General features: G+C 36.8%; 1 protein-coding gene across 1 annotated transcript; it reads right to left on the reverse strand.

Annotated features, from left to right (window-relative positions):
- Window positions 1-816: 816 nt before the first annotated feature.
- On the reverse strand, window positions 817-13,551 carry LOC140144633 (solute carrier family 23 member 2-like). The gene is made up of 11 exons (XM_072166446.1): window positions 13,390-13,551; window positions 12,347-12,504; window positions 10,961-11,044; window positions 10,055-10,264; window positions 9,352-9,472; window positions 8,037-8,193; window positions 5,066-5,319; window positions 4,094-4,223; window positions 3,325-3,468; window positions 3,079-3,174; window positions 817-1,052 (listed from the first exon to the last, which is right to left on the reverse strand). The coding sequence occupies exons 1-11, from the start codon at window positions 13,549-13,551 to the stop codon at window positions 817-819; spliced, it is 1,752 nt and encodes a 583-aa protein (XP_072022547.1).
- Window positions 13,552-14,166: the final 615 nt, after the last annotated feature.

The raw sequence follows: 14,166 nt of genomic DNA on the forward strand, positions 1-14,166 counted from the left end.
CAACAGGGTGTTTTTTCTTATGGAGAACATAATTGTCAACAGTGTTGAAAGTGTTTGATGCTTTTGTGTTGAATGACAAATTAATCAGGGTTGCCAAAACCTGTGGTTTCGGACCTTTGAAGATTTTCCCTGAGACTTTCGACAGAAACAGATGGTTAAGAAAAAATTGGGTGAATTTTCAGCAATACAGTTGCAAGTCTGGTAAGGCTAAGCATGTCTTGAACGCCTATATTTATTCAACTAAGGCAAAGGCTTTAAAAATGGTACCTACTGCCTTCTTGCCAGGCCAGGGAAAGTTAAACACATGGTTACTAGTGGACTAACCCCCTGCTGTAGCTTTTCTGCCTGCATACATGTGCCTAGGGTTATAAAACGGAGATAGGCGCCGCCCAATAGGCCGAAAGAGAAGGATTTAACTTTTTTTTAACTTTAAGGGACTTCGCAATAATTAATTATGAACCCTGCTCATGTCTAAAACAAATATGAAATGTTTTTCATTCGGTGAAACATGAACTACCCAATTCAACTTGGCAAAGCCTCGTTGAATGGATCAGTTCATACACATGTATGCCACCTCGTAAAAATATTCTTTACCATTGTACTCATAAACATTCATTATTTAATATTTGTGTACTATTTATGAGGAACGATGAGTGTCATGAGTAAAGGGGCTCTGAGAAATCTCGCTGCACACTCGATACAGTTGATCTCATCACATTTTAAAATAGTAAATGAATTCAATCATAACAAAACCACTTCATTGTAGTAATCGCAACGTACTGAACAGCACAACAGAGCCCAATGATGACCAGGTTGTTAAACCCCGTTTTCATTAGTCTCTAGATATCCCATATTAGAATGATCCTCCTTTTTGTTAATCATTTTTTCCTTCCACTTGTATGTCGGACTAAATGGGATGTACTGTGTCCATTTCCACTGTCGCAGAAGTGTCATACCAAAGGGAAGATCATATACATCCAAGGAGTTTATTTCATCATCGTCCTCTTTGTACTGTCGTGAAAATGCAACTAAGCCTCGTTCTTCGATAGTTCCTAAATGTCAAATACAATGGAATAGAAGCAGTTATCTTATCATATCCATCAAGCTTATATAATGAAAGACAAAGATAAAAACAATTTATCGCGTCTGATGTCACTGTCAATTACGATCCTTGATTGGTTTATACAGGTTAATCAGCGCGTAAAAGGAAGACCGATCTATCTGGTGCTGATCGGAGAAAAGGAATAGCAGCAAATGGCGAAAAATTACGTACTTTTACAAGGCAAAAACCAGCTTTTCTATAATATTTACAGTAAATTCTTGGCCAAACTGGAACTCTATAAACGCTAGTGGCTCCGCGATAAACACACGCGAATATAGCGCGGTACAGAAGAAAGCATACACGCGTCTTATATTGCGTACACGCTTAGTATGTTACATGGACGCAACGCGCATGTTCCAGTTTGGCCATGAAATTACTGAAAATATTATAGGCATTGTGGACATGGTGCCTTCGGTTATGAAAGTTTCCTACTATAAAGACCTAACTTTTGAGATAGTTTGCATGTCGAAAGGTGCAAAATTAACAATAAGGCGCCCGGTTATAAATCCGCGTTCAGTAAGTCATCATCACGACACTTGTAAACAAACCGTGCTGGAATTTGATTGACAGATGACGTCAGACGCGATAAATTGTTTTTATCTTTGTCTTTAATTATAGTGTATACTAAGTCAACACTACCAGATTCCTAGTTCTGCCGTCCCTTGAGGTACACTGTTGCCCAGCTAGGCCTACTTCATTGGTACTCTAGAGTATCTGTTTACTTTTGAGTGTACATATCAGAGTCCCATGTACAGTACACTGGTAATGGACTGGTGCTTTACTGTTAATCTAGAGTACTAGCTGCTCAATACCTCTGATAGAGCCTGAAATTATTTCCATTTGTGGATAAATAAAAAAAGAATTGAACTACTCAAACATATTTTGTGCTAAAGAAAAAAATCAAAGCCAGGGGCGTAACCAGACCTGACTTTCGGGGGGGGGTCAAGATTGAAAAATGTCCCAATTTATGATCAGAAGTTGTAGTATTTTTGTGCGAGCTGCTTGCCGCGAACTTAGCGTTAAACGGGTGTGGTCCAGCGGCCTGCCTTAGGGCCCCTGGTAGGGTCCAGAGGTAAAGCCCCGGTGGGGGTCAAGGGGACGGAGGCCCCTGAAGCTCCTGATTTTTGGCATACCGGTATTAGAAGCTAAAAAATCAGTGTTTCAGAGTACAAATTTCACAATGAAAGTAGTATAGAAGATCTTCTTCCCTCTTTCTAAATTTTCTTTTTCTCGGGCTTATTAGAAAAATCGTAACATTGATATTTCATTTACGGTCTGCTCCCCCCCCCCCCGGGGTCACTCACTACTTGACTGGGGGTTTGTCGTCTTGAGAAAGTGGTAATCGTGACTTCCAAGACTCTCCTAGTTACTTTGGTTCACTTCACTGATTCAAATTTATTATAAGCCCATTTAAGTCTCTTTTTCATTTTTCGTGAAATTTGTCCTAAAATACCCGGGACATAACTAAAACTAATATTTTCACTAGAGCTGCTTTCAAATAATTCCCCTTTATAACTTTACTATTGGAATTGAAGTTATTTATTATTTTTCAGTACTTTGTAACACAAATTAGCTGATCACCTTTATATAATTCAAAAACACAATCCACGAAGTATTTATTTCATAGAAAAGAAATATCAAGATTTCAAAATATTCGTTACGGAATTTAAAAACACTTTAAACGATAAGAATCTTTGTTTTTACTATCCTCTACCGTGTGATAGACAACAGGCAGGTCCAATATTTTGAATAGTGGATGCCGGCGCAGCCGGTATCCAATACGATATAAATATTACGCGTGTTACGCGTTATCAACAGTCATGATGACGTGGGGTCGTCTATGGCCTGATAAACGGCACCCGAAATCATGCGATTGTCCAATCAGATTATGTGTCTACGAACTAGACCGCTCCCACTGACTAAAAATGCAATCTCTCCTGCAAACAAACTACAAAAGTGCTATAGCCCTGCCTTACCAGGAATGATGTTATCCATGATGAATGCAAAAAGACCACCAATAAACATTCCAGTAGTGAGCAGAACAACAATGATTTGATCTAATTCAAGGATTCCTATGGGTAAAAACATGGAAAATTATGTTTGTTTGGGTAAAGCACGAAATGATAAGACGACATGGTCATGCAGATAATGTATCAACAGCATCCTTCTTATTCTCCTCTTTCTTCTCCTCTTCCTCCTTTGCCTTTTTCTTATGTGCTTACCTGTTTCAATCAATTCTCTATTATTTCCAGCCCAATATGGGATAAGCATACCCATAAACAATGAGAAACCGAGAATAAGCATGTTACGAGGGGAATTCAAATCTACATATTGAAGATTAGATAGTCCCACAGCCAATACCATACCTAAAATAAATGAAATATGCATATTGCATGACTGACGGTTTCAACTAGCAAACAGAAGGTTACAAAGTTATTAAATATTGAAAAATAAACCGTTATGTTCCACCTGCGTGTATCAAAACTGCCCACATCCTGTGCCTATTGATGATTCTTCTAATCGCGCTTCAGCCGTACATGGGGGTAAATATCCTACACATATATTTGAGCGAATGACACCATTTTTCAAGTTATCTGAATAAGTGGACATTGTGTCAAACTAGGTAAAGTCAAAGGCTAGACGTAGTTTCCATTATGGGTTTTCTTTATCGCGAAGAATATCGAGTAATTTCAGGGCCTTTAACATTATACCCGGTGGTCACTATTATGTATGCAATATTCTCAAAACTCAAAATCGGTCTCTAAATAACGAACTTGTTTTGCTTCTGAAATTTTGAATTGTTTTTATGTCTTGTCTTTTGTTCTTGTCCACTTCTAAAAGGGTTATCACCCTAAAAATCAATGGACAATGAGTCTGTTTGGAGACAAACGGTTATGTTGCTTCATTCTGCCACATTATTTGTCGGTAAATTTACAGACATCATGGTAAATTGCTTGGTAACTAACTTTAGGTATTTTGATGTTTTCTTACCAAATAAGATACACAGCATTCCTCCAACAATCGGAAGTGGAATACTGGAAAAAAGTGCAGTCACCTTTCCGAGCATCCCTACTATTATCATGGTTATTGCACAAATTTGTATGACAACGCGGCTTCCCACCTACAAATAAAACGAAGAAAATATATGACAGCTGATATTGTTATCGCAACTTCGCAAAAAATATACATAGAAATGTATAAAGTGAATATATGTGACCGTCCACGGCGAATGAGCCGTAAATTCCTCCCCGGTCAATTTTGTTTTATTTCGTGTTTAAAAATAAACATCATAAACTTAAAATGGTATATCATTTGACTTCAAACGATATCCAGAAGCGGGGTTATGGTTTGATAAATTTTGCTCCTTCAACAAAATTATAGCTTTTACGTTTTTACATGTGTCTCTTTTTCCACATTGCTGGCAATAAATATCAAACAGTCATAATTGGCGGTCATTTCAAATCATCCCCAAGTCAACAAGGTTTAAGAAAGTTTTCTCATTGTTAATTGTTGGTTATGCATACCTGTACAAAATACAATGCCTGGTAACCCACCATTTGAACAGGATTTAGCAAAAGCAAACAAAGACCCGAGCTATTAAAAGTTCTATAGCCATAGGTAGAAGCTTATTATCCACTTCAACAATAGGATTATTGATTAGTTTTTGACTATGAAAATGAGACGGATGTCGGGCCAGCTTAAGTTACCGATGAATATGACCTTCGTACACATTTTACACCGTAACTCAGAATACAATTTAGGGAATTTACGGCTCATTTGTGCTGCCGGGTCACATATACTAAAGTGAACAAGTTAAACTTTTAAGATAAATTTAGCTACTGCATAAAAGCTCATAAAGGATTTATTGAAATTTACGTCCGAAATGTCGACACAAAACGATTTTGATTTAAAATGCCAACTCATGACTTGTCAATTTGTAAGTTGTCAATTTGTTAACCTCACCCTAGTTAGACCAACTAGACCGGCATTTTGGGAAAATGTAGTTGTTCCATTAGCTGTACCCCATAATCCAGCCAGTATACAACCGATGCCCTCCACTCCTATTCCACGGTTTACAGCATGAGGCGGTGGAGGAGGTGCACCCGCCATCCTTGCGGTAGCATAATAATCTCCTAATGATTCAATGACAGAGGCAATAACGGCTGAAAACATACCAAGTACTCCAGCAAGAGTTATAATGGGCAATCCCCATTGTCCTATTGATTACAAAAAAAATCACACAAGTGTATTGTATAAATAAACGTGAATCATCTAGGAAAAATAACGAATGTATGGACCGTTTTTCGTATTATCCAACTTATATCACTTAAAACAAGAGATCGTCACTGCGTACGATTATTTCGACAACATATAATGACAAGGACAAAGGTTAAATTTCTGTAATACATATAAGTCAAACAAATCTAGAAAATAAATAAATAAATAAATAAATAAATAAATAAATAAATAAATAAATAAATAAATAAATAAATAAATAAATAAACAAACAAATAAAATAAATAAATAGATTAAATTAATTAATTAATGCTAAAGACAACGCGGAAACAATGCATCAGGAATAATCATAAAATTTGGTATTGAATCGAAAATATATGTAAAAGGAAGGGGTGTCGATTTTAGAATAGACAAGTACAAATAATAAATACAATTCCGAATCTGCATTATTAAAGAGATCATAAGGGTCCGGTCAGCAGTTACCATAATTTAGCTTACATGATACAGTATGCGAAACGAAGAAGCTATACGTCTTTCTTAAAGGTGAACCTCATTGAAAATAAAGTTATATATCAATGGAAAGCTTATGATGTCAGGAAGCAGAAAAGAATATTTTTTATTTGCCTAACGTACCAGGCTAGACATAATCTCCATGCAAAGATTGGATATTGGCACCCCCCCCCCCTAAATTACAAAACGAAATCGTTCAAATTGGGCGCTTTCGTTGATGACGTCAGCTCGGGGACACACAGTTACTTCCGGGTTTGATTGTAAACACAATGTCCATGCATTACTGTGTCATGTATCGGGCCAGTGTACGAATTCAGTCATTGCCAACTTACTTTACATGAAAAATATCTTCAATAAAATAAGAATAAAATGAAGGAAACATGATCAAATCAAGAATGAAGTTCCTGAATAAAGTGTGTGGATAAAAATGGAAAAAGTGCTGGCCAAGCCATCCACGATATGCATAGGGAATATTACAGTAAAGCACGAAGAGCGAAGATTCGCCGAAGGACCGGAATGAAAACAAATAACTGCTAGTGCTACCAGTTCAGATCGTCACACCAAGTTGAGATGAACTTATCACAATGAGAAAATGAGGGAATAGAATAAGGTACATGTACAGGATTTTTTTATTATTTCTTAGCTTTACAACCGGTCATGTATGATAGCCGAACTCGTGGATACATACGTACGGGATGAACCATGGTGGATGAACTCAGTGACTGAGTCTCAGTCGCCGAGTGTATCCGCGACTCGACAGTACTGTACCTGCAGACAAAATGACCGATTTGATATTCACATTCTGATATTTCCAACTTTATTGCTACTCATCAGCAAAATTTATTCCTGTAAATGTTCATATTAAGGAACGATTGATCAAATCAGCTAATAGGCCTACACAGCAGAAGTTCTCCCGGAATACGACGCGAAGCGCTAGCGCTGTTTGGGCATACCCGCCTCGCAGATATCAGCTCCCTGCAATTTCTTCAGTATTTCGCTACTACCATCATCCATACAACAATTTACATGGATGTTTTTCTTTTTCAGTAGGGCTACACCGATTGTGCTATCATCAAGAACTGTGACAGAAATGACAATATTATAATTTAGATTTCAGAATTCCATCAAATATTCGGTCTACTAAGCCTAAATTGTATTTATAAAGTATTTGTTTCTTTCAATTGTGAATTCATGGAAAGAATATTTTCCGCAATGAATGATATCCGACCGGGGAATGATCACGGCGCTAGATATGAAAACCTTTTTATGAGCTGGATTTAATGAAATCTTTTTTTGATTACTGCAAGACAATATTTTTTAGAAATCAGATATTTTAAAATGAATCAAGAACAGGGAATGTCACTGGATAAGCAAGTATTTAATTTGATATTTATATTATTATGCCATGACCGGACACCGGTCGCAGCAAGCATTTGCGCATGGAATAATTGATCACAGGGCGAAATTCGAACTCAATAACCCAATTATACCCATCTAGTTTCGACTGATTTTGTCAAAAATTTACGGAAAATTTATGTGTTGACAATAATTCTATTATTTGCAACTTGAATATTCCTCTAATTTTAAGCTTTATTGCGAAAATGCAAAGAATAGGGAATGTCACAAAAAAATTGTTTATTCAGTCCATGACATGAGCGGTAGCAGCAAGCATTTGCGCATGGAACTGATCCCAGCGCGAAATTCAAACTCAATTACCCAGTTATACCCAGCGAGTTATGACTGATTTTGTCAAAAATTTACGGAAAATTTATGTGCTGACAATAATTCTATTATTTCTAATATATATAGAAGGAACCAGCAAGTCCTCTAATTTCAAGCTTTATTGTGAAAATCAGACTTGCCGGACAGCTTGCAAAGTACAGGAAGCAAGTCTTGTTTACATGTTTCCGAGTAAGTTCACGTGACTGCGAACCCTGAGCTTACGTCACGAGCATTCCCAAGGTCATAGACGATTGATTTGGGTGCTTTTTGGGCGCCTTAAAAAAGACCAAAAATTCATTCATTTTTTTAATTTTTCAGCTTTATTGTCCATCAATATAATCGGAAAAAATAATTTTTAGTATCCAGACATAAGCTTTCCATTGATATATAACTTTATTTTCAATGAGGTTCACCTTTAACATAATGCACAATTTCCCAGTTAGCAATTACCCTAATTAAGCTTTACCTGGATACGGTATGCGAAACCACGAGGCTTCTTCAATAACATCGGACTTAAGGTCTGTTCGCGCTTCGTAGCCGTAGCTGGATGGATCTTCCGGGAAAACTCCAGTTGTAGTGAAAATAAAGGCAATTAACCACGTGAGTAGTACACCCAATACAATCTAATGAAACAAAACAATAATTATAATTTGATATGAAGAAACGCATTATTTTTTTTTATAATGCTTCAATATTAATTACGGAATTACTGCGCATAAACAGGGAGGTCAGACCGTGAAATCACATACAAGACGTGTTATTTCCATATTTGACTACTAGTTGTGTTGGGATCCTCTGATTAAGGGATTTTTAAGCTAAACAACTTGCCGTAATTTACTGACTTCATGTCACTCACTACTTGACTTGCTACCCACTCGTACCCGTGTCCAAGAAAAACGTCTAAAAGGATATGTTTTTCACCACACAACGTCGTCGACGTCTTTTTGAAAAAGGGGTACTTTTCAGAAGGCATCGCCATTTAGGGGTCCTTTTTCAGCCAAATCCTTAGACGTTTAGGTTTAGTAATATTATTGTTTGAGTGAGTTTGCACAATTTGATAAAAATCACCACTTTTTAATTGATTCTTGTTACTTTTGTGCATGTTTTCTTCAGTATCTAATATTATTTATATGTCTGCAGCATCAAAAAGACACCTTGGGTATCAAATTAACTCATTTCCCTGTTTACGCCTTTTAGGGTATCAATATAGATATTTCTCAGTTCATGCAATTTAGGGTATGGTTTTTGCATGTGCTACGCCATTTACGGTAGGATTTTGCATGTGTTTCGCCATTGAGGGGTGCAATTTGGTTATGTGAAAATTTGCCATTAAGGGTGCATTTCAAAGGTGTTCGGACACGTGGGAGGCACTTTTGTGTGAGAGTGACCCCCCCCGGGCTTCATGACTTGTAGCATATATGGTTGCAGAAACTCACTACCTCGACATAATGCGGCAACTTTTCGAGTTTTATAATAGCTCATTATCTTTAATAAGATAACAACCACATCCTTACGAGCGTTAGTTCGTAAGAATTGGCTATCAGGATAATATACGGTAGTACTTATTGCTGCAATAGCTAACTGCATTTGATTACTACACATACGGTACATTACAATGACGTGTACTAAGTTCACGTACGAATACCTAATCCTGTTAAATGAAGGAAAGTGAGAGAATGTATGTGTACGTCTCTGATACATAATGCGCGCGAAGGGTGGGTGTGTGCAAGTGGATGAGTTTGGTGTGATAAGGATTGTATTGACTCGCTTGCAATAGTTACCGGAAACATCTTGAAGATCGGAACCTTTCCCGCAATACTACACTTCCCATGTTTCCATCCAGGGATAGGTATTTCAACTTTACTCAAAAATTGAGAAAACAATAAAATCAAAATGATCGTTCTGTATATTAAAAAGACAAGGATTAATGAAACTATTGGTATTATTGTTGTATACTGCGCTCAAATATTTCCGTAGATCCAAAACAAAAGCAATTTCTTAAAGACAATAAACCTAAATTACCAAATAAAGTAATCAACAGATGGATATTTTGTTCTGCGCATTTTTGACATTCGGCACGATGCGACTTTATTTGAATCGAAAAAGAGAGAATTTTAAAGTGGCATATTTGGGGCATTTCTTCCTTCATGGTAATTCAAACCGGCTCATAATTAGCGTGTTTTGAAAGAAAATTGTATGTAAATCTTTGAAATGCTTCTTTTTCTTTCATTCAAATTGGTCGCATCGTACCGAATTCGGCATTTGAATACGCAAAACAAAGTTTGGTTGTTTAGTTTAGCGTCTTTAAGATTTTGCTTTTGTTTGGGTGTACTACGGATATTTTTTATGGGGTTTGTTAGCTCACCCTGTTTTGCTTACGAATTGATTCACCATTTTCAACTTTTGTGTGGGAGCCAGGATGAAATTAAAAAAGAGAATGCAAGAAAACAATCTTTGTTTTTGGACAAAAACACAGTCACTTACAAAGCCGCAATACCCCAATGTTGTCCAGCCCTCGTCGATGCAGGATCCACCGCACCAATACCAACCAAAGCTATTACAGGTGCAACGGTCATTGGACCGATAAACTTTAACAGGAAGCCAATAATACCAGTAAAGCCAATCAGAATCTGTAGAAAAGACGCCCCTATAATGGCACCTTGAATCTGAGGGATTGATAACAACGATCTATAACTGATGTGGGTCATAATAACAGGCGAAAATAGTAACTTTTTGCACAAGATTTGCTATTTAAAGAGAATTGGTCATTGCTCATTCTAGTGACTAGTGTGCTTTTTCATTTAATGACATAAAATTTGACAAATATTGCAACCTACATTTTGGTCAAAAAATGTGCTTGGATAGGTAGTTTTCAACAGATTTACCACATTCGACTTGCTATAACATTGAATTGCGTTATCTGTTGACCTAGTGACTAAAAGTGTTTTTAGGGGGAAGTGTTAGGTTTCGTTTGATATAAACAAATTCTGATTGGATGAAGGGAACACTTGAAGTTTCGACAAAACCAATCAAAAAGGCCCATTTTTCAGCTAGAAGCTCCACAGCTCTCATATTGCTATGCACTCAACCGTGTAGTGTAATAAAAGACTATGGTGGAGACATTCACTGCTTGTTTTCTCTGCTTGGAAGCTCTTGTAGGAAAATGTGTGCTCCGGTGTATCGAGGTGGAAACTGTGCTCATGATGGTTTATAAGAGAATCGTTTTTGTATAGGAAACCTTTCCATATAAAATATAAAGACATAAAACTACGGTGTCCCATCGCCCCCCAAAAAAAAATCATTAAAAAAACAGTATTAATAACATTGATGTAGTGATGCTGCTAATATTACTGCTGGTATTTATGCTGTAGTTTACAGACCCTACCTTACGTATCCTTATGTGCCACACCTCTGTATAATTGGCCATTTCTTCTTGGGTTGAATTGGCTGAAATTGAAATCTGATGTGTTTACTCTGCAACACATGTATATCATTGATATCAATCAATCAATCAATCACTCAATCACTCACTCAATCAATCAACCAACCAACGAATCAATCAATCAATCAATCAATCAATCAATCAATCAATCAATCAATCAATCAATCACTCAATCAATCCTTCAATCAATCAATCAATCAACCAACCAATCAACCAATCAATCAATCAATAATTTCTATGAAAATACATGCAGCGGCCTGATTTTATCCATATGTGTAAAAACCATTACATTTGTAATTCTTAATTCACATTTTTTCTGATAACAAAACCAGTATACGTTCTGTGCATTGAGAGTTTTGACAGTCCATTCTCTCAAAGCTGGCACACTTCATTTCATGACATCGCACTAGTTTCTAGGACCAATCTGTCTCATTCGAAGGAACTCACCGCTTACAGTTGGTTTTTGCGGAATTTTAAGCGACTTATTTTCTCAAAACAATGAGTCATTTTCATTGTCCTCATAATATTAGCTTGCCAATGATATGATGTTGTCCGAGCAATATATATGCCCTTTAATTTAAATTTTCATTTCTATACCTCTATGACGTAAGGCAATTACGTACGTGTTATAGAGACTGGACATTCCCCATAAGTATTCAGAAGGGCAAATGCTGGCACAAGAAATGCGATACTTCCTCCTTGAACAACGGGCAATCTAAAAAAAAAAAAGGCGATATTCATTTTCATTGGTGAATATAGATCAATCATTTGGTGTGTTTTTTCGAGTTAACCTTGTATAAATTAGGTTCATCTGTTGATAAAAAGATTTAACCTGTCAAATGCGCAATAAGGGACCTTAACAAATAAAAAGTAACCAAACCTTGAATAAAAAGTACCAAAATACAATGATAATCAATTTACAAAGATTTACACCTTGCATTTGATTAAATATGGTTTACGCCGGTGGTTTACGTGTGGTAAATCAAACGTAAGATCAATCGATTTTTATTTTTGGAAATCACGGCCCCAGGTTTACACATTGAAGGCCAAGTACAAAATGGGTGCTTTGAAATGGGGACACATGTACATACATACGCTATTGATTATCTCATGTGTTGATCCCTCCAAATGCATGAAACAAAAAGAATAATACAATGACAGCCGAACAGATTTCATCAATGGATACTGAACGCAAGGCAATAGGATATTGCTCTAACTTGGTTTACTTTGATTTAAACGTACGCTGCGACATCAATAACGACGTCATACTACTCAGAAATAGATTCTGCCTATCCAAATTTTGAATATGGTTTATATGAATAACATGTACGTACCTGACGCCAAACGTAACTTGCAGCAGGGTGATAATTCCTTCTATGAAAAATGCAGTCGATATCAGTTGACTAACCGCTAGCGGGTCTTGATCCATACATAGCGGACCAGCAAGTACAAGCGGTGGAGTTATTCCGGAACCAAAAAATGTCAAAGAATGCTGAAATAGATGGTTAAATAAAACTTAAACATTAAACAGATGAGTCAACTTTAGATTTAAGTTTAATAACAGCGCTTATGTTACCGTTACCAATGCGAGCCACTCTTTCGAAAGTTACTCGGGTCGGTTATTTTAATGTCCCGCACTGTGTGTACGAACTGTATTATGAACATGATTTTTTGTCTGATGTTGTAGTTTAGTTTGGACATTGCATAACAGATTTTGGTATATACTATACATATACCCTATAGTAGAGTTGTTGTGAGGTGCTCCTCTCATGACATACCGTAACACTCATTTTTCTTTTCTTTTTTTATATATATAAATGTCATGCCATCTTCTTTTTCGCCAGATACCTGCATTGCATTATTTGCAGATGAAGCCAAATGATTCAGCACCATTTCTATTGTTGGTGACCAAGTTTACCTGAAGTAAAACGTGGAACATCGACCTCAATGCCAAAATAGTGATGCACGTATTTAAAGCGTAATCATACATGTATTGCACCCTTTGACTACAAACTTGGTAAGCACAGTCTGTTCAGTGTTGATTATGTTGATAATCATAATGATCAGGTCTGTAAGGCTATGGTTTAGCCGCTAGGGCTCGAGTGCTAACCGTATGCTAGGTATGATCCGCTACAGATGATGTCAATGGGGCCCAGCATTACATTGTATTTGTGCAATAAAGGTAGTACTAACATCTGTATCCGCACTAATGTCCACTTCTCATTCTTCTCTTCTCGATCTCCCTGACATGGCGTCCATATAAAGGTCCGCCACATTTGCGCCTTTATAAATGCCACACGACAGTAACAATTCACATTCTTGTATATTTGTAAAATAACCGTTCAGAATATACACTATCTTATAGCTATACCAATACCTGAAATCCCAGTGAAATTGCGAGGTACCAAGGTGGCCGTTCATCGACATCAAAAATCACGGTCTTCTTTTTCGTCACATTCTGCATGATCCCGTCAGCATTTTCATGGTTAGCCTCTTCATTACTGTTTATAATCTGTATCGAATTGTCCTGTGTATCCATGACAGTCACAAATCGCCACCTAGTATAATTTCCAAATGAATATTATTAAAACACTTTCACTCACGTAGTCATAACCAATAATTTCGGGCTCAAAAGCAGTGAGAAATGTGAATTGTTTACTTTTGTTATTTTAGCTTAGCTCTAAACACCCCAAGGGGTTTTCCTATCGAAAGGGAAGAAGAAACGAAAAAGGAGAAAAGATATAAAGAAGTCACTTGGTACTCCCGGGATTCGAACCTAAGACCCATCGCAGGATCACTGACCGGTAGCCACTAGGGTTTTGCTGGGGCGATTCCGTGCGTATATCTGACATAGGGTGATTGCATCATGGTATCAAATGGGATGCATGACTTATTGGATTTTGTTAGTATAACACCGTTGTTCAAGATTACAAAGCGCAAACATATAAACAAATATATAAAATGAGCTTGTTAGTTTTATTTGTATGATTTATTGTGAACTGTTTTCCAACCAAGGCGTGCATGAAATAGCTTCAAAAATATTGATATATGTCTTATTAAACTGATATGAGATAACTTACCAATATCGAGTATTCTCCTATAATTGAATAATGGCATGCGTTCTCAATTCTTTACGTACTATTTTACCGTCGAC

This window comes from Amphiura filiformis, unplaced genomic scaffold (genome assembly GCF_039555335.1).
Source record: "Amphiura filiformis unplaced genomic scaffold, Afil_fr2py scaffold_68, whole genome shotgun sequence".
In the NCBI taxonomy this organism is placed as follows: domain Eukaryota; kingdom Metazoa; phylum Echinodermata; class Ophiuroidea; order Amphilepidida; family Amphiuridae; genus Amphiura; species Amphiura filiformis.

Coding starts and splice junctions, on each gene's coding strand:
- LOC140144633 (XM_072166446.1), bottom strand. CDS start 13,551: ATGGATACACAGGACAATTCGATACAGATTATAAACAGTAATGAAGAG. Junction 10,265..10,960: donor GGTGTGGCACATAAGGATAC/GTAAGGTAGGGT, acceptor GACCCACATCAG/TTATAGATCGTTGTTATCAA. Junction 5,320..8,036: donor GTTTCGCATACCGTATCCAG/GTAAAGCTTAAT, acceptor TGTAATCAATAG/GACAATGGGGATTGCCCATT.